This window comes from Trachurus japonicus, chromosome 6 (genome assembly GCF_045865225.1).
Source record: "Trachurus japonicus isolate A0001 chromosome 6, Traja_1.0".
Lineage (NCBI taxonomy): Eukaryota > Metazoa > Chordata > Actinopteri > Carangiformes > Carangidae > Trachurus > Trachurus japonicus.
Window position 1 is genome coordinate 29868005 of NC_140912.1, and position 21651 is coordinate 29889655.

Consider the following 21651-nt stretch of genomic DNA (forward strand, 5'->3'; position numbering starts at 1 on the left):
CAAACAGCGATAAAACTGAGGTTCTCCTCATTGGTACCAAATCTACTTTGACAAAACTTGACAGCGCTTCTTCGCCATTTATAAATTACATCCTTACCCTGTCCTTCTGGGGCTGACTGCACATATTCTACAGTCATACCTCTGAAATCAGACATTGGTGGAGTTAAACGTCCATTATAGTCCCAGAAGAGGCGGAGTTCAATAACACACATTTAACCTCCATGAGAGAGTGATTTCTTGGAGGAAATTCTGGATGTTGGCTCTCACCTGAACTCTACTGTACGTCCAGCAGTCTATGTGTCTGAGCTGTGGGCGGTCCCTGTGCAGGAGGGACCAGCATGCAATAACACAGGGACGTACATGCACTAACATGCGCACACAACCAGACCGGCAACCAAAACAGAGAAGAGAGAAGCTCAGATTACAACATACACAGACACACAAAGAGGAGGTGTGACGGATGCCATTACTCCACTATTGTAGACTGCTTCATTAATGTTTCAAAGAACCATTAAACTCTTCATGCAAATTTATAGATTCTGGGGTTTTCTATAAGAAAGAAATCTGCAGAAATACAAGACAATCATATATTTTATATATAATAATCATGGTTATATTAACAATAAAACTGTGACTGGTGATCTAAACTTTAAACTTTCCAACGTCCTCGTTCTGAAGGATTTCAAGAATTTTAGCGGCATGGTGCAGGATGCACTGAGGAATCTGCACCTTGGTGTCTTCTGAGATTCCTATTGTGCAGAGACACATTGTAGAGAGGAATGGTCAGAATGCAACCATGATGCAACCACGTCTTCAACCACACTCTCACCTTGACATGTTATCTGACTGTTTGAATGAAGAAGGGTAAACATTTAAGGAATGTGAGAAGATGCTTCAGTCAAGACAGAAAATCAAGCGTCTTTCTGCGCTTTGGGTTTGGGATAGCACATAATCTGGTCCGACCGACGTGTACTCGAGTTGGGGTCATGACCCTGATACGTGGCAGCAGGAGAATGACACTCATTCAGACACACTCTTTCTTCAAAACCTGCTCTGACATCAGATTGCCAAGATGAGTCATCCAGAAACTCGAACACTTCAGTGTTTTTGCAGGGAGTCTTCGTCGTCATCCCCTCCAGCACATTCTCCCGAGCTCCTGAACGCTGCAGTTCTGCCAAAGCGCCGGCCTGAATAAACATCAGCGACGTTTTTCACACAAGGTGCCAGGAACTGTTCATCTTCTGTCTCTTTAAAAGTCTTAGAGGTAATTCTGCTTGATCACCGACCTTTGAAAAAACTCTGCAGAAACATTGGCAATCACTACTGCTGCTATGACTAATGTTTCTATTACTTCATCTATAACTGCTGGTACTACAGACAGTACTTCTTTTACATCAGCTCCTGTTACTGCTCCTAATTGCAATTATATTTGTGTTTTGTTGCAGTAGGTTCTCATTATTTCCTTGCTACCAGGCTAAAACTCTTACTGCACTGAGGCGGTGATTTCTCCTGCTGCTGTTTGAAGAGCTGCCACTTCATCTAGTCCAGACACTGTTATGACCGACTATCTCATTTTTCTTTTGCACTCTACAAACTATGACACAAACAAGAGCAGTTTTCATGAAATAGCTCAACAAAACCTTGAGATATCTGAGTGCAGAGGCGTCACATAAAGCCACACAGGGTTAGCACCACAGAGGAGCAGCACTCCATCTGTGAGAGTTTGCATATTTTAACAGTTAAAGTGTGTTTGTGTTTCAGGATATTAAAATTATTTCATTATCATCCATTCTTTACATTATTTCATCATTCATTTCAGTATAGGAGCTTAGAGTCTCTGTATGAGTGTGTCACAACTGTGAACATGTGGCGCCCCCTAGTGGTCAATCACGCAAATAGCTTTTACAGCTTTGACAAGCCAAGACAAGTTTATTATTTGTATCCTTCTTGGATAAAAGAATATTGGAGATGTTAAAATTGATGTTCAAATGATAATAAAAACGTATCAGTTGTCTGTTGGCTTTTTGTTTCTTGATCATATCACCCATGAGAATAAACAAAAAAAGTGAAAATGCTCAATTTATAGGTGCATCTAAATATGCATTTTAATTGAAATCTGATTATTAGTAATAAAACAAAAGTAAATGAAGCTTTTAAAAAGCAATATTTTGCTCAGTTGGAATCTCTTTAAATAACAGACTATTAATTATTTGACTTATCTCAGTGGCACAACATTTGACTCCATCCATTTAAAACAGAAAATGTCACAAGACTAAACTGTTAAATAAATGAACAAACTCAGAGGAGCTTCGTGCTTAAATGCAAATTTATTGATCACAATTACAATCTTTAATATATTCAAGAATTGGACGAACTGAAGACAACAATGTTAATGATGGTGATGATGATGAGCTTTCTCCAGGTCACCTGTGTGAAGGTGAGAAAAACCAGTGTATTTGCAATTAATGACACATTTTTTAACAGTGCAGTGTAGCTACATATGAGAATCACAGGTAAAACGTGTGTGTTTACCAGTGAATTTTGAACCTTGAATGAAGAACGATATAACAAATGCACCATCCAAGAAAGAAATGAATCCAAATGTGTGTGTTGTGATTGTCAAAGGCCCTTTGTGACTCTTACCACTGACCTTGTTCAGCATTTGTAGAGCCTTTGGAGCCTGATGATGTCCTTCTGGCTCATCTCAGTGGCCACGCCAAACTCAACACTGGAGTCAGGAATGGCCACAAGGGTGGGCCGGTTGTTCTTGGAGAAGGCGTACCTGGAAGGACAGGTGTAAGAATTAAAGGATAATTACTGTTATTTACAACCTGGACCTCATTTCGAGCATAAAATGCGAAAAATACAGGTGAAGGAGGAAGTGAAACAAAAGGTATAATATATACAGAGTTAATTTTATTCATTAAACCAAAGTTCTCTATCCCGCAAAGCTGTTTCTGTTCTACCTACTTGCTGTAATGCATCACAGAGCCGTAGTCGTAGGTGGTTCCCTGGTTCAGAGTGTTGAGTTTGTCAAAGGCGTGCTCTTTTCCTGAATATTAGAAAAAGAGAACAGAAACAAACAGAATCATTCATCTCTGCACACATACTGTTTAAAGTGTACAAAAGTTGTTCTTTTCTTTTTTTCTATGTTAATATTTTATATTTCAGTGAAACTTTTTTCCAGTTTTCTTCTTCCAATTAAAGTTTTTCTGTCAGTTTTAATATTAATCTTAAAGCAGAAGTAAGCGATATTTTTGTGTTAATATAAGTCTTAAATAGTTATATCTTCCAACAGCAATCACTTACATAGAGTGTTTGGACCGAAACACGGGTCTGTCAGTCACTCTGCTCTGCTCTGAACCGAGGAGAAAACTTTTCTCGTATCCTACAAGTTTTATCCAATGAGGAGAGAGAACGGCATAAAGGGCTGTGTGGTGCAGCCAAGGGATGCGCCTGAATGTGGTGACGTAGGGACGAGGACCAATAGATCCATGACGAGGGCGGGGGCTGCTAACTCCATCGGCTGACAAGACGGATGGTGCGTTCAGGGCAGCCTGTAACTCGTGTTTTTCCGACCTGTGAAGTTGTACCAGTTTGATCTGGTACGAGTTCACGGGTCGGAAGTTACGAGTGGCCGTTATAGTGACTTTCACAGGTAAAACAGGTCGGAAAAACACGAGTGGGTTGCCTGGAACGCTACAAAGTCGTGACTTGAAGCTGTAATTTACGGTTTCAAAAGCCTGCCTGGAACGCAGCATTAGCCAAAACAACCGGATCACTTACTTCTGCTTTAATTTTGATAATAATTTCAATCTCAATTGTATTTTATTTTTCATTGTCTTGTTCAATGTTACTGTCTGGACCCATGGACTGTCATATCTGTGAGAACCAGAGTGGCTGTTTTCCACAGTTTTCACTCGCTGTGCTATGCTAAGCTAAAGATAACTGGCTGATAGTAGCTTTACATTGATCTTCTCAACAAACGATTACGTGTTGAATTACTTAAAGATTTTGATATTTTGTGACCTCCTCCTGGAGCTTCAACTAAATAAAGTGCAGATTTAAAAGTTGTATCTTCTTTCTTTCTCAGGATCCCTATTAACCCCTGATTGCTGTGGACACAAACTAACCAGGGATGACGTTCTCCAGCACGATGCGGATGTACTGGTCGCGGTCAGAACGTTTCTGCTCATGTTGGAAGCCCAGAGCGTGGAGAAGCTCGTGCTGGACTGTGTCGTGGTAAAGGCAGCCCGAACGCCGCAGGGACAAGTCCTGACCATTGCTGCGACGGCCGACGTAGGAGAAGCACCTGTGACAATAACGACGACCACATTTGCACAACAGATCAAGCTATATGCTGATGATGTTGTTTTGTTTTATCAACAGGGAATATTCAAAGAAATATAAAAGTCTAGTATGTCATCCAAGAAAACAAGTCATCAAAGTGTTATAGGACATGTTTACCCGTTAAGGGACTGGATCTTCAGGTAGTCTCTCTGGCTGGTGCGTTTGATGAAACGGATACAAGAGACGCTGTGGAAGGACTCCAGGCCACGCTGGATGATGGCCGCCTCACGAGAAGCTGTAGAAGCAACAGGATCATGTTATTAAAGTGATGTTTTAAGAATTAATGTAATCAGTGTTCCCTGGTGCTAATATTCATGACTTCTATTGGATTTGTAAACATTACACTCCAAAAATATTCAGTGTAATATTCAAGATGTATCGATTTTTATCACAGGTAAGATTCCTATCCATTTTGATGACACAGTTGTAACATGAATGAACTCATTCATACTTTTGTTGAACCAGGTTTATAAAATATAAATGTTCCTAAACCATATACAATAAATACAATAATCTTTACAATTACGATTGTTTTTGTTTATATTGTTGGTAGTAGGGAGGCCAAAGTAGCCAGTATCAATATCCGTCATTTTTTCTTGTTAATTTTTTCAGATTGTTATATCTTGATTCTTGGGGTTCCTAGCAAGACAAATAAAAGAGTTTTCATTTTTTTCCTATGAATTTAGTGGTAATAATTGCAGGTCAAATACAGATATTTTGACTGATAATCCTACTTTTCCTTATGGACATCTAAGGGTATAATCCTGAAAAACCACAGAAATACTACAAAGTAATGCACAAAATAGATTCAATTTCATAAAATAATACTACACTTATAATAATTAATAATAATAATAATAATAATAATATAATAATTTCTTCTTGCAAAATTATACGAATTGTGACATACTGATTTTATAAACCTAAAATGCTCAAATCTGTATAAGGAAAATAATACTTGTTCATTATTATTCATCACTCAGATGTTAGAATACCCATTTATTTCCCATATGGTGAAAATCTTAACATACAAACTATTGTGGATTTTCATTTTTTTAATTTTTTTATTTTGTACAATTGTTTTTAGATTTTGAATTAAGAATTGTTCTCAATCTTCACTCACAGTAAACGCTGGAAATGGTGTAGGGCACGTAGACTTTTCCATCAGAAGATTTGGGCCACATGCAGCCTCTGGACGTGCAGGGGTCGGCGTTCCTCTCGGCCTCAGAGTCGTAGGCGACATCGTCCTCCAAGTAGGGTTCATCCGGAGAACGAACTGCAACAAATAATGTGATTAGTAAAGAAATAAAAGATATTCTCTAATGAGACTTATCAATCAAGATCTGATTGGTTAGTGCTGCTGACAAGGTTGGGTGATCAATTGGTTGAAAGGTTGAATTTAGGAGTTTTAGGACTTTTAACAAATCTATGTCTCAACTCCAAGACCTTGTTCACACTGCCCCACCAATCGGTTTTTTATCATATCCAGATTGTAAGTTGTTTGATTTTTTAGCAGTCTAAACAGCCAAAAACCACATGAGATCAAATCTTTACAAATCTGATTCAAACCACATATGGATCTGGTTTCAAATGTTATTCTGATCAGATATACAGGGGGAAAAAAATCAGATTTGGGCGGCAATCTGAACAAGGACCTACACATCTGGATCAGAGCTGAAACTAAACTTTGAGGTGACAGAGAAAAGTTCTTACCAACATCCCTGTTTGCTCTTTCAATCCTCTCTGAAGTTGTCAAAGCCTGATCTGTGCAGGAGGCAGCAACGATGGTTTAATGTTTTTATGAGGAACATTAGTATTATGTGGTGCATTTAATTTAAATACAAACTCTTATTTTGATTTTAAAAATTGAAAAATAAAGGAATAAACTTACAAAATCATGAATTTTCCAGAAATCATATGCAGAGAAAAAAAATGGAGATAGAACTTTTAGTCATCCACAAAAGACGTTGGTTGTCTCTGTCCTCTTATATGTAAAACATAAGCAAAGCAAAGCAATTTTACTGCAGAATGAGAACTTTTACTGCTGGTACTTTAAGTACTGATACAGTTATATTATTTTTACAAAAATGTTTTGTTACTTTTAAAAGATCACAGGTAAAAGAGGGTAAATGTAAAACATTCAAAGAGAAACTCACCTGCTCCTCAGCCCAAGCTGAGACAGCCAGCAGGACCACAAGTCCCAGAATGCACTTCATTTCAAATAACCTGCAGCAAGACACAAACAACCAGTAAAATGATTTATGTCTCATCAGTTAGTGAAAATGTTTCCTAAATAACACTCACCTGAATCACAGTGAGAAAGTGAAGCAACATCACTTTATATTGGCTGCACCAGGAAAACACTCCCTTTAAAGGATATTTAGGGCGGCAATGGAAGAAATGGAGTTAAAAATAGAAATTAGGACCCGATAAGAAAATTTCACCTTGATGCCATGTTGCATTATTCCCATCATAAGAAGCTTTCTAATCTTGTTTGATTTAGATTCTTGGCTTAAAAAAAAGAAACATTTCCTGTCAACAGTGAGAGTGTTTGCCACATTTCTGATATCTGACAATACAGTTTTATTTAGTTTGAAACAGTTTTTCATCTAGTTTGTTAAATTTATGATGAAATTCATGTGAACACTGAGTGGATTGACCTGGTCACATGTGTTCACACCTTCACAGTTTACACCTCATCCCATTTCTCAGTTGTATGGAGTATGGGTATTGTCAAATGGGACTAAGATCCCAGGACCTGGCCTCTTATAACATCATGAACTGGACTTTTGAAATCAATGTAATCATTTAAGAATGTAGAGGATTATTATATGAAATAAGTTATTGCATGCTTTAGAAGTTATAATTGTTATAATCAGCAATGATAATAAAAGTAACAGGACTAAATTCAGAAATGTATGACCTAGTGTCTGATACACTGGTGTCTAAAAGAGGAAGTGCAGTGTAAGATGACCATATAAAGTTTAAGTATGTTTGTGTTTCAGGATATTAAAATTATTTTATTATCATCCATTCTTTACATTATTTCATCATTAATTTCAGTATAGAAGCTTAGAGTCTCTGTATGAGTGTGTCACAACTGTGAACATGTGGCGCCCCCTAGTGGTCAATCACACAAATAGCTTTTACAGCTTTTACAAGCCAAGACAAGTTCAATATTTGTATCCTGCTTGGATAAAAGAATACTGGAGATGTTAAAATTGATGTTCAAATAATAATAAAAACGTATCAGTTGTCTGTTGTCTTTTAATTGATCAAGTCGCTTTTTGTTTCTTTATCATATCACCCATGAGAATAAACAAAAACAATGAAAATGCTCAATTTATAGGTGCATCTAAATATGCATTTTAATTGAAATCTGATTATTAGCAATAAAACAAAAGTAAATGAAGCTTTTAAAAAGCGATATTTTGTCTAGTTGGAATCTCTTTATTAATGATTTGACTTATCTCAGTGGCAGAACATTTGACTCCATCCATTTAAAACAGAAAATGTCACAAGACTAAACTGTTAAATAAATGAACAAACTCAGAGGAGCTTCGTGCTTAAATGCAAATTTATTAATCACAATTACAACCTTTAATATATTCAAGAATTGGACGAACTGAAGACAACAATGTTAATGATGGTGATGATGATGAGCTTTCTCCAGGTCACCTGTGTGAAGGTGAGAAAAACCAGTGTATTTGCAATTAATGACACATTTTTTAACAGTGCAGTGTAGCTACATATGAGAATCACAGGTAAAACGTGTGTGTTTACCAGTGAATTTTGTACCTTGAATGAAGAATGATACAACAAATGCACCATCCAAGAAAGAAATGAATCCAAATGTGTGTGTTGTGGTTGTCAAAGGCCCTTTGTGACTCTTACAATTGATCTTGTTCAGCATTCGTAGAGCCTTTGGAGCCTGATGATGTCCTTCTGGCTCATCTCAGTGGCCACGCCAAACTCAACGCTGGAGTCAGGAATGGCCACCAAGGTGGGCCGGTTGTTCTTGGAGAAGGCGTACCTGGAAGGACAGGTGTAAGAGTTAATGAGGCAGCAGCTGAAGAAGAAAGTGAAACAAAAATCATGATAGTTATTTTTATTCATTAAACCAAAGTTCTTCATCCCACACAGCTGTTTCTGTTCTACCTACTTGGTGTAATGCATCACAGAGCCGTAGTCGTAGGTGGTTCCCTGGTTCAGAGTCTTGACTTTGTCAAAGTTGTGCTCTTTTCCTGAAGATTCACAAAGAGAACAAGTCAAGTCAAGTCAAGTCAAGTCAAATGTATTTATATAGCACATTTCATACGACAAGCGTAAACTCAATGTGCTTCAAAAAGTTAAAACAAAGATACAGTGTATAACATAAAATGGCATATAGGATAAGAAATATTACATATATAAGAAACATTTAGGACATTATAAAATCACACAAGAATGTATTATTATCATCATTTAAAAATTCTTAAAGCAAACAAGACAGAAATAAAACACACTCTTTAAACATGACTAAAAGCTTGTGAAAAAAGATATGTTTTTAGTTTGCTTTTAAAAGAACAGAAACAAACAGAATCATTCAACTCTGTACACATACTGTTTAAAATGTACGAAAGTTGTTATTTTCTTCTTTCCTATGTTGGTATTTTATATTTCAGTGAAACTTTTTCTAGTTTTATTTTTCTAATGCAAGTTTTTCAGTCACTTTTTATATTTATATTAATTTTGATAATGATGTTAATCTCAATTGTATTTTATTTTTTATTGTCATGTTACTGTCTTGACCCGTGGACTGTCATATCTGTCAGAACCAGATTGGCCCACTGTTTGTTTTCGCTATCTGTGCTATGCTAAGCTAGTTAGCTGGCTGATCATGGCTTTGCACTGATCTTCTCAACAAACCAAGTGAGACAGTGATGTGAAGTGTTGAAATACTTAAACATTTTGATATTTTCTGAGTGTTAAAGCAGAAGTAAGCGATATTTTTGTGTTAATATAAGTCTTAAATAGTTATATCTTCCGACAGCAATCACTTACATAGAGTGTTTGGACAGAAACACGGGTCTGTCAGTCCCTCTGCTCTGCTCTGAGCCGAGGAGAAAACTTTTCTCGTATCCTACAAGTTTTATCCAATGAGGAGAGAGAACGGCATGCAGGGCTTTGTGTGCAGCCAAGGGATGCGCCTGAATGTGGTGACGTAGGGACGAGGACTGTTACGGTGCGTTCAAGGCAACTCGTAACTCGTGTTTTTCCGACCTGTGAAGTCGTACCAGTTCGATCTGGTACGAGTTCACGGGTCGGAAGTTACGAGTGGCCGTTATAGTGACTTTCACAGGTAAAACAGGTCGGAAAAACACGAGTGGGTTGCCTGGAACGCTACAAAGTCGTAAGTTGTGACTTGAAGCTGTAATTTACGGTTTCAAAAGCCTGCGTGGAACGCAGCATTAGCCAAAACGACCGGACCACTTACTTCTGCTTTAACTAAATGAAGTGTGGATTTACTCTTTCTTTCTGCAATGATTTTATACTGATAAGCAGCAGACATGAACAAACCAGGGATGACGTTCTCCAGCACGATGCGGATGTACTGGTCGCGGTCAGAACGTTTCTGCTCATGGTGGAAGCCCAGAGCGTGGAGAACCTCGTGCTGGACCGTGTCGTGGTAGACGCAGCCCGAACGCCGCAGGGACAGATCCTGACCGTTGCTACGACGGCCGATGTAGGAGTAGCACCTATGACGACAAAGGAGACACATGAATAACGGAAAATCTGATTCTATGCTGATGATGTTGTTTTGTGTTTTATCAACAGGGAATATTCAAAGAAATATAAAAGTCTAGTGTGTCATCCAAGAAAGAAAACAAGTCATGCAAAGTGTTATAGGACATGTTTACCCGTTAAGGGACTGGATCTTCAGGTAGTCTCTCTGGCTGGTGCGTTTGATGAAACGGATACAAGAGACACTGTGGAAGGACTCCAGGCCACGCTGGATGATGCTCCGCTCACGAGAGGCTGTGGAAGCAACAGGATCACGTTATTAAAGGGATAGTATCATTTAAAAAAAAAGTGGGGTTGTATGATCTACAAATAGCCCCTAAGTACTTTAATTGCAGTAGAAGACTCTCTGCACTCCTCCCGTTAGCAACGCCAGCCCATAGCCCTGCCCAGAGATTTACAACATACATTGTTGTGAATGGACCCAAAGAAACGGCCTATTTTCACGGCCTAAAAGAGGTTTTACCTGAAAAAAAAACACAGTTCCATTGTTCACTATAATATAATTTTTTCCAGCCCTTCAAAGTGCAGGAAAAACACAGTTTTTATTTGGACCAAACCAACTCACATATCCCTCCGCCCAGGGTTAGCGCCCGCCGATCAGCAGTTGGTTAGGTCCAAATAAAAACAGCGTTTTTCCTGCCCTTTGAGGGGCTGGAAAAAATTATATTATAGCGAACAATGGAACTGTGTATTTTATTTCAGGTAAAACTTCTTTTAGGCCACGAAAATAGGCCGTTTTTTTGGGTCTGTTCACAACACTGTATGTTGTAAATCTCTGAGCAGGGCTATTATGGGCTGGCGTTGCTAATGGGAGGAGTGTAGAGAGTCTTCTACTGCAATTAAAGTACTTAGGGGCTATTTGTAGATCATACAACCCCACTTTAAAAAAATGCTACTATCCCTTTATTGTAATCAGTGTTCCCTGGTGCTAATATTCATGACTTCTATTGGATTTGTAAACATTACACTCCAAAAATATTCAGTGTAATATTCAAGATGTATCGATTTTTATCACAGGTAAGATTCCTATCCATTTTGATGACACAGTTGTAACATGAATGAACTCATTCATACTTTTGTTGAACCAGGTTTATAAAATATAAATGTTCCTAAACCATTTTTAAATACAATTAATCTTTATAATTACGGTTGTTTTTGTTTATATTGTTGGTAGTAGGGAGGCCAAAGTAGCCAGTATCAATATCCGTCATTTTTTCTTGTTAATTTTTTCAGATTGTTATATCTTGATTCTTGGGGTTCCTAGCAAGACAAATACAAGAGTTTTACCTTTCCTTATGGACATCTAAGGGTATAATCCTGAAAAACCACAGAAATACTACAAAGTAATGCACAAAATAGATTCAATTTCATAAAATAATACTACACTTATAATAATTAATAATAATAATAATAATATAATAATTTCTTCTCGCAAAATTATACGAATTGTGACATACTGATTTTATAAACCTAAAATGCTCAAATCTGTATAAGGAAAATAATACTTGTTCATTATTATTCATCACTCAGATGTTAGAATACCCATTTATTTCCCATATGGTGGAAATCTTAACATTTCCAAACTATTATGGATTTTTATTTTTTTATTTTGTACAATTGTTTTTAGATTTTGAATTAAGAATTGCTCTCGATCTTCACTCACAGTAAACGCTGGAAATGGTGTAGGGCACGTAGACTTTTCCATCAGAAGATTTGGGCCACATGCAGCCTCTGGACGTGCAGGGGTCGGCGTTCCTCTCGGCCTCAGAGTCGTAGGCGACATCGTCCTCCAAGTAGGGTTCATCCGGAGAACGAACTGCAACAAATAATGTGATTAGTAAAGAAATAAAAGATATTCTCTAATGAGACTTATCAATCAAGATCTGATTGGTTAGTGCTGCTGACAAGGTTGGGTGATCACGTCTGTATCTGTAATTGGTTGAAAGGTTGAATTTAGGAGTTTTAGGACTTTTAACAAATCTAATACATGTCTCAACTCCAAGACCTTGTTCACACTGCCCCACCAATTGTTTTTTTTATTTATTTTTTATCATATCCAGATTGTAAATTGTTTGATTTTTTAGCAGTCTAAACAGCCAAAAACCACATGAGTTCAAATCTTTACAAATCTGATTCAAACCACATAATGGATGTGGTTTCTGATCAGATATACAGGGGGGGAAAAAAATCAGATTTGGGCTGCAATCTGAACAAGGACCTACACATCTGGATCAGAGCTGAAACTAAACTTTGAGGTGACAGAGAAAAGTTCTTACCAACATCCCTGTTTGCTCTTTCAATCCTCTCTGAAGTTGTCAAAGCCTGATCTGTGCAGGAGGCAGCAACGACGGTTTAATGTTTTTATGAGGAACATTAGTATTATGTGGTGCATTTAATTTAAGTACAAAGTTTTAAAAATTGAAAAATAAAGGAATAAACTTACAAAATCATGAATTTTCCAGAAATCATATGCAGAGAAAAAAAAATGGAGATAGAACTTTTAGTCATCCACAAAAAACGTTGGTTGTCTCTGTCCTCTTATATGTAAAACATAAGCAAAGCAAAGCAGTTTTACTGCAGAATGAGAACTTTTACTGCTGGTACTTTAAGTACTGATACAGTTATATTATTTTTACAAAAATGTTTTGTTACTTTTAAAAGATCACAGGTAAAAGAGGGTAAATGTAAAACATACAAAGAGAAACTCACCTGCTCCTCAGCCCAAGCTGAGACAGCCAGCAGGACCACAAGTCCCAGAATGCACTTCATTTCAAATAACCTGCAGCAAGACACAAACAACCAGTAAAATGATTTATGTCTCATCAGTTAGTGAAAATGTTTCCTAAATAACACTCACCTGAATCACAGTGAGAAAGTGAAGCAACATCACTTTATATTGGCTGCACCAGGAAAACACTCCCTTTAAAGGATATTTAGGGCGGCAATGGAAGAAATGGAGTTAAAAATAGAAATTAGGACCCGATAAGAAAATTTCACCTTGATGCCATGTTGCATTATTCCCATCATAAAAAGCTTTCTAATCTTGTTTGATTTAGATTCTTTGCTTAAAAAAAGAAAAAAATCCTGTCAACAGTGAGAGCGTTTGCCACATTTCTGATAACTGACAATACAGTTTTATTTAGTTTGAAACAGTTTTTCATCTAGTTTGTTGAATTTATGATGAAATTCATGTGAACACTGAGTGGATTGACCTGGTCACATGTGTTCACACCTTCACAGTTTACACCTCATCCCATTTCTCAGTTGTATGGAGTATGGGTATTGTCAAATGGGACTAAGATCCCAGGACCTGGCCTCTTATAACATCATGAATTGGACTTTTGAAATCAATGTAATCATTTAAGAATGTAGAGGATTATTATATGAAATAAGTTATTGCATGCTTTAGAAGTTATAATTGTTATAATCAGCAATGATAATAAAAGTAACAGGACTAAATTTAGAAATGTATGACCTAGTGTCTGATACAGTGGTGTCTAAAAGAGGAAGTGCAGTGTAAGATGACCATATAAAGTTTAAGTATGTTTGTGTTTCAGGATATTAAAATTATTTTATTATCATCCATTCTTTACATTATTTCATCATTAATTTCAGTATAGGAGCTTAGAGTCTCTGTATGAGTGTGTCACAACTGTGAGCATGTGGCGCCCCCTAGTGGTCAATCACACAAATAGCTTTTACAGCTTTTACAAGCCAAGACAAGTTTAATATTTGTGTCTTGCTTGGATAAAAGAATACTGAGATGTTAAAATTGATGTTCAAATGATAATTAAAACGTATCAGTTGTCTGTTGTCTTTTAATTGATCAAGTCGCTTTTTGTTTCTTGATCATATCACCCATGAGAATAAACAAAAAAAGTGAAAATGCTCAATTTACAGGTGCATCTGCATTTTAATTGAAATCTGATTATTAGCAATAAAATAAAAGTAAATGAAGCTTTTAAAAAGCGATATTTTGTCTAGTTGGAATCTCTTTAAATAACAGACTATTAATTATTTGAATTATCTCAGTGGCAGAACATTTGACTCCATCCATTTAAAACAGAAAATGTTACGAGACTAAACTGTTAAATAAATGAACAAACTCAGTGGAGCTTCGTGCTTAAATGCAAAGTTATTGATCACAATTACAACCTTTAATATATTCAAGAATTGGACGAACTGAAGACAACAATGTTAATGATGGTGATGATGATGAGCTTTCTCCAGGTCACCTGTGTGAAGGTGAGAAAAACCAGTGTATTTGCAATTAATGACACATTTTTTAACAGTGCAGTGTAGCTACATATGAGAATCACAGGTAAAACGTGTGTGTTTACCAGTGAATTTTGAACCTTGAATGACGAATGATACAACAAATGCACCATCCAAGAAAGAAATGAATCCAAATGTGTGTGTTGTGGTTGTCAAAGGCCCTTTGTGACACTTACAATTGATCTTGTTCAGCATTCATAGAGCCTTTGGAGCCTGATGATGTCCTTCTGGCTCATCTCAGTGGCCACGCCAAACTCAACGCTGGAGTCAGGAATGGCCACAAGGGTGGGCCGGTTGTTCTTGGAGAAGGCATACCTGGAAGGACAGGTGTAAGAGTTAATGAGGCAGCAGCTGAAGAAGAAAGTGAAACAAAAATCATAATAGTTATTTTTATTCATTAAACCAAAGTTCTCTATCCCACAAAGCTGTTTCTGTTCTACTTACTTGGTGTAATGCATCACAGAGCCGTAGTCGTAGGTGGTTCCCTGGTTCAGAGTCTTGACTTTGTCAAAGTTGTGCTCTTTTCCTGAAGATTCACAAAGAGAACAAGTCAAGTCAAGTCAAGTCAAATTTATTTATATAGCACATTTCATACGACAAGCGTAAACTCAATGTGCTTCAAAAACTTAAAACAAAGATACGGTGTATAACATAAAATGGCATATAGGATAAGAAATATTACATATATAAAAAACATTTAGGACATTATAAAATCACACAAGAATGTATTATTATCATCATTTAAAAATTCTTAAAGCAAACAAGACAGAAATAAAACACACTCTTTAAACATGACTAAAAGCTTGTGAAAAAATATATGTTTTTAGTTTGCTTTTAAAAGAACAGAAACAAACAGAATCATTCAACTCTGTACACATACTGTTTAAAATGTACAAAAGTTGTTCATTTCTTCTTTCCTATGTTGGTATTTTATATTTCAGTGAAACTTTTCCTAGTTTTATTTTTCCAATGCAAGTTTTTCAGTCACTTTTTATATTTATATTAATTTTGATAATGATGTTAATCTCAATTGTATTTTATTTTTTATTGTCATGTTACTGTCTTGACCCGTGGACTGTCATATCTCTCAGAACCAGATTGGCCCACTGTTTGTTTGTATGTTGTTTGTTTGTTTTGTACTGTTGTGCTATGCTAAGCTAGTTAGCTGGCTGATCATGGCTTTGCACTGATCTTCTCAACAAACTAAGTGAGACAGTGATGTGAAATGTTGAAATACTTAAACATTTTGATATTTTCTGAGTGTTAAAGCAGAAGTAAGCAATATGTTTGTGTTAATATAAGTCTTAAATAGTTATATCTTCCGACAGCACTTTGGACCGAAACACGGGTCTGTCAGTCACTCTGCTCTGCTCTGAGCCGAGGAGAAAACTTTTCTCGTATCCTACAAGTTTTATCCAATGAGGAGAGAGAACGGCATGAAGGGCTGTGTGCAGCCAAGGGATGCGCGTGAATGTGGTGACGTAGGGACGAGGACTGTTACGGTGCGTTCAAGGCAACTCGTAAATCGTGTTTTTCCGACCTGTGAAGTCGTACCAGTTCGATCTGGTACGAGTTCACGGGTCAGAAGTTACGAGTGGCCGTTATAGTGACTTTCACAGGTAAAACAGGTCGGAAAAACACGAGTGGGTTGCCTGGAACGCTACAAAGTCGTAAGTTGTGACTTGAAGCTGTAATTTACGGTTTCAAAAGCCTGCCTGGAACGCAGCATTAGCCAAAACGACCGGATCGCTTACTTCTGCTTTAACTAAATGAAGTGTGGATTTACTCTTTCTTTCTGCAATGATTATACTGATAAGCAGAAGACATGAACAAACCAGGGATGACGTTCTCCAGCACGATGCGGATGTACTGGTCGCGGTCAGAACGTTTCTGCTCATGGTGGAAGCCCAGAGCGTGGAGAAGCTCGTGCTGGACCGTGTCGTGGTAGACGCAGCCCGAGCGCCGCAGGGACAAGTCCTGACCGTTGCTACGACGGCCGATGTAGGAGTAGCACCTGTGACGACAAAGGAGACACATGAATAACGGAAAATCAGATTCTATGCTGATGATGTTGTTTTGTGTTTTATCAACAGGGAATATTCAAAGAAATATAAAAGTCTAGTGTGTCATCCAAGAAAGAAAACAAGTCATGCAAAGTGTTGTAGGACATGTTTACCCGTTAAGGGACTGGATCTTCAGGTAGTCTCTCTGGCTGGTGCGTTTGATGAAACGGATACAAGAGACGCTGTGGAAGGACTCCAGGCCACGCTGGATGATGCTCCGCTCACGAGAGGCTGTAGAAGCAACAGGATCACGTTATTAAAGTGATGTTTTAAGAATTAAAGGGATAGTATCATTTTTTAAAAGTGGGGTTGTATGATCTACAAATAGCCCCCAAGTACTTTAATTGCAGTAGAAGACTCTCTACACTCCTCCCGTTAGCAACGCCAGCCCATAGCCCTGGCCAGAGATTTACAACATACATTGTTGTGAATGGACCCAAAAAAACGTCCTATTTTCGCGGCCTAATAGAGGTTTTACCTGAAAAAAAATACACAGTTCCATTGTTCGCTATAATATAATTTTTTCCAGCCCCTCAAAGTGCAGGAAAAACACAGTTTTTATTTGGACCAAACCAACTCACATATCCCTCCGCCCAGGGTTAGCGCCCGCCGATCAGCAGTTGGTTAGGTCCAAATAAAAACAGCGTTTTTCCTGAACTTTGAGGGGCTGGAAAAAATTATATTATAGCGAACAATGGAACTGTGTATTTTATTTCAGGTAAAACTTCTTTTAGGCCACGAAAATAGGCCGTTTCTTTGGGTCCATTCACAGCAATGTATGTTGTAAATCTCTGGGCAGGGCTATTATAGGCTGGCGTTGCTAACGGGAGGAGTGTAGAGAGTCTTCTACTGCAATTAAAGTACTTAGGGGCTATTTGTAGATCATACAACCACACTTTAAAAAAAATGCTACTATCCCTTTAATGTAATCAGTGTTCCCTGGTGCTAATATTCATGACTTCTATTGGATTTGTAAACATTACACTCCAAAAATATTCAGCGTAATATTCAAGATGTATCGATTTTTTATCACAGGTAAGATTCCTATCCATTTTGATGACACAGTTGTAACATGAATGAACTCATTCATACTTTTGTTGAACCAGGCTTATAAAATAAATGTTCCTAAACCATTTTTAAATACAATTAATCTTTATAATTACGGTTGTTTTTGTTTATATTGTTGGTAGTAGGGAGGCCAAAGTAGCCAGTATCAATATCCGTCATTTTTTCTTGTTAATTTTTTCAGATTGTTATATCTTGATTCTTGGGGTTCCTAGCAAGACAAATAAAAGAGTTTTCAATTTTTTCCTATGAATTTAGTGGTAATAATTGCAGGTCAAATACAGATTTTTTGACTGATAATCCTACCTTTCCTTATGGACATCTAAGGGTATAATCCTGAAAAACCACAGAAATACTACAAAGTAATGCACAAAATAGATTCAATTTCATAAAATAATACTACACTTATAATAATTAATAATAATAATAATAATATAATAATTTCTTCTCGCAAAATTATACGAATTGTGACATACTGATTTTATAAACCTAAAATGCTCAAATCTGTATAAGGAAAATAATACTTGTTCATTATTATTCATCACTCAGATGTTAGAATACCCATTTATTTCCCATATGGTGGAAATCAAAACATTTCCAAACTATTATGGATTTTTATTTTTTTATTTTGTACAATTGTTTTTAGATTTTGAATTAAGAATTGTTCTCAATCTTCACTCACAGTAAACGCTGGAAATGGTGTAGGGCACGTAGACTTTTCCATCAGAAGATTTGGGCCACATGCAGCCTCTGGACGTGCAGGGGTCGGCGTTCCTCTCGGCCTCAGAGTCGTAGGCGACATCGTCCTCCAAGTAGGGTTCATCCGGAGAACGAACTGCAACAAATAATGTGATTAGTAAAGAAATAAAAGATATTCTCTAATGAGACTTATCAATCAAGATCTGATTGGTTAGTGCTGCTGACAAGGTTGGGTGATCAATTGGTTGAAAGGTTGAATTTAGGAGTTTTAGGACTTTTAACTCAACTCCAAGACCTTGTTCACACTGCCCCACCAATCATTTAAAAAAAAAAATCATATCCAGATTGTAAGTTGTTTGATTTTTTAGCAGCTAAACAGCCAAAAACCACATGAGATCAAATCTTTACAAATCTGATTCAAACCACATATGGATGTGGTTTCAAATGCAATTCTGATCAGATATACAGGGGAAAAAAGGAAGGGAAAAAAAAAAAATCAGATTTGGGCTGCAATCTGAACAAGGACCTACACATCTGGATCAGAGCTGAAACTAAACTTTGAGGTGACAGAGAAAAGTTCTTACCAACATCCCTGTTTGCTCTTTCAATCCTCTCTGAAGTTGTCAAAGCCTGATCTGTGCAGGAGGCAGCAACGACGGTTTAATGTTTTTATGAGGAACATTAGTATTATGTGGTGCATTTAATTTAAGTACAAAGTTTTAAAAATTGAAAAATAAAGGAATAAACTTACAAAATCATGAATTTTCCAGAAATTGTATGCAGAGGAAAAAAAATGGAGATAGAACTTTTAGTCATCCACAAAAAATGTTGGTTGTCTCTGTCCTCTTATATGTAAAACATATCAACTCAAAAAGTAATTTTACTGCAGAATGAGAACTTTTACTGCTGGTACTTTAAGTACTGATACAGTTATATTATATTATTTTTACAAAAATGTTTTGTTACTTTTAAAAGATCACAGGTAAAAGAGGGTAAATGTAAAACATTCAAAGAGAAACTCACCTGCTCCTCAGCCCAAGCTGAGACAGCCAGCAGGACCACAAGTCCCAGAATGCACTTCATTTCAAATAACCTGCAGCAAGACACAAACAACCAGTAAAATGATTTATGTCTCATCAGTCAGTGAAAATGTTTCCTAAATAACACTCACCTGAGTCACAGTGAGAAAGTGAAGCAACATCCCTTTATATTGGCTGCACCAGGAAAACACTCCCTTTAAAGGATATTTAGGGCGGCAATGGAAGAAATGGAGTTAAAAATAGAAATTAGGATCCGATAAGAACATTTCACCTTGATGCCATGTTGCATTATTCCCATCATAAAAAGCTTTCTAATCTTGTTTGATTTAGAATCTTTGCTTAAAAAAAGAAACATTTCCTGTCAACAGTGAGAGTGTTTGCCACATTTCTGATAACTGACAATACAGTTTTATTTAGTTTGAAACAGTTTTTCATCTAGTTTGTTGAATTTATGATGAAATTCATGTGATTACTGAGTTGATTGACCTGGTCACATGTGTTCACACCTTCACAGTTTACACCTCATCCCATTTCTCAGTTGTATGGAGTATGGGTATTGTCAAATGGGACTAAGATCCCAGGACCTGGCCTCTTATAACATCAAGAACTGGACTTTTGAAATCAATGTAATCATTTGATTTAAGAATGTAGAGGATTATTATATGAAATAAGTTATTGCATGCTTTAGAAGTTATGATTGTTATAATCAGCAACGATAATAAAAGTAACAGGACTAAATTTAGAAATGTATGACATAGGGCCCTAGTTTGCTGGCGCAGCGCAGGTGGCGCAAGGTAACGCAGCTGGTCTAATGCAAGTTTCGACCAGCGCAGCCTAGCGCAAAGTCAGATTGGAAGATTGGCAGATCGCGCTGCGCTGAGATAGGCGTGGCCGCGCAGCAGGGGGAGGCGTCACAGATTCAGCTTGGTGCAGTGGAAGTTTTGTGCGAAAATGTCCCGCCGAGGTTGCGCTGAAAGCTCGCCACCTCCAACCAGGTCTAATCTCAGCGCAGGGCGAAGCGCAGCAGGTGCAGTGGAAGTTTGGCTGACTGACCTGCAGTGCACACACGTCACCAAGACCTCACAGGCAGATCTCCACAGTTCCAGGCACATTTCAATGCAATAAATATCCACAATAACCACTATTTAATGCAACTAACGGAATCAACACGTGAATTTATATCTATATAGATTATCCCGTCACATCTGACGTCAGATCAAAGCAGAGATCAAAGGCTGTCGGCGCGTAAAGGAAACTCCACCTGAATTAACACAGCAGGGACGAACTGGCACTGAAAAGCAGCTGTGGATGTCCCAAGCAGGACTGAGGGTGGATGACTGCATGTCGCTGCCGTGTTGAGATACCACTCTGCCCTTGTGATGATCGCTTTATTTATTTACTTATTAATTCATTAGCGCGAGCAACCGCGTCACGCAGCCGTAATGAAAAACAAAACACAAATCATCATCTCTCTTAGTCCACCACAACAGCCTCGGTATCAGATAGTCAGTATATAGCCTACTACAGTATACTCAGCATCTCTATCACAGAAAAAAAAGAGAAAAAAAGAGACGGACAGAGAGAGAGAGAGAGAGAGAGAGAGAGAGAGGGAGAGAGAGAGAGAGCGTCCTTTACGCTGATTTCATCCCGCATGGTGTTTGTTTATGTTGTGATTAGTGTAGCCTACACCTCTCATCTTATACACAGGGTTTGAATAAATGTGAGTTTCTTTATTAGTTTATTAGTTGTTGTTTCTTACATTGGGCAGCCGTTCTCAATATATCAGATCAATCCTGGTTAAGTATATTAGTAAACTCATTATTGGTCACTCTGAGCTTGGACCTCTGGACCAAAACAGCTGTTTCCTCCTGGGAGAGGTTCGGCCTCTGGCGTCGCTGTTTCCTCCGTCCATGTCAAAGTATAAAATGACAAACTTGCAGTGCGCATCACCCGCCGCGCAGTTAAAGGTGAGGAGAGGAGCTCCTTTGCTTGGTGAAGATCCGAATCGGCTGTGTTAATCCCACTTCTCCTCCTCCTGTCTCCCTCCCGCCCTCTCTCCTCTCCTCCCCCTTTGCCGTTTGCGCCGGTGGGAGGGACGAGGGGAGGGATTGCGCTGGTCTAAATCTGACTGCGTGGCCCACCAATCTTGTGAAATGGACCTGGGCCACACCCCGTTGGCGTGGCGAAGCTGCGCTGATGTTAGACTTCACCTGGTCTAAGAAACTAGGGCCCCTAGTGTCTGATACACTGGTGTCTAAGGAAGTGCAGTGTAAGATGACCATATAAAGTCACGTATTAGTTAAGAATGAGGTGAAGAAATCAACATTTAACTGGGACAAAGGGGACGAACAAACACGCTAACCCTAACCCTAATC

General features: G+C 37.8%; 3 protein-coding genes across 3 annotated transcripts; all 3 read right to left on the bottom strand.

Annotated features, from left to right (window-relative positions):
• Positions 1-2307: 2307 nt before the first annotated feature.
• On the bottom strand, positions 2308-6615 carry LOC146986384 (high choriolytic enzyme 1-like). Its single transcript, XM_085780171.1, has 8 exons — positions 6507-6615; positions 6064-6109; positions 5474-5626; positions 4468-4585; positions 4134-4312; positions 2971-3052; positions 2644-2782; positions 2308-2427 (listed from the first exon to the last, which is right to left on the bottom strand). Exons 1-7 carry the CDS (start codon positions 6564-6566, stop codon positions 2656-2658), a joined length of 765 nt encoding a protein of 254 aa, XP_085636297.1. The 5' UTR covers positions 6567-6615; the 3' UTR covers positions 2308-2427; positions 2644-2655.
• Positions 6616-7911: 1296 nt separating this feature from the next.
• On the bottom strand, positions 7912-12939 carry LOC146986385 (hatching enzyme 1.2-like). The gene is made up of 8 exons (XM_085780173.1): positions 12844-12939; positions 12411-12456; positions 11798-11950; positions 10251-10368; positions 9910-10088; positions 8513-8594; positions 8245-8383; positions 7912-8028 (listed from the first exon to the last, which is right to left on the bottom strand). The coding sequence occupies exons 1-7, from the start codon at positions 12901-12903 to the stop codon at positions 8257-8259; spliced, it is 765 nt and encodes a 254-aa protein (XP_085636299.1). The 5' UTR covers positions 12904-12939; the 3' UTR covers positions 7912-8028; positions 8245-8256.
• Positions 12940-14589: 1650 nt separating this feature from the next.
• On the bottom strand, positions 14590-19395 carry LOC146986386 (hatching enzyme 1.2-like). Its single transcript, XM_085780172.1, has 7 exons — positions 19260-19395; positions 18821-18866; positions 18220-18372; positions 16586-16703; positions 16245-16423; positions 14854-14935; positions 14590-14724 (listed from the first exon to the last, which is right to left on the bottom strand). Exons 1-7 carry the CDS (start codon positions 19371-19373, stop codon positions 14598-14600), a joined length of 819 nt encoding a protein of 272 aa, XP_085636298.1. The 5' UTR covers positions 19374-19395; the 3' UTR covers positions 14590-14597.
• Between the last annotated feature and the right edge of the window lie 2256 nt (positions 19396-21651).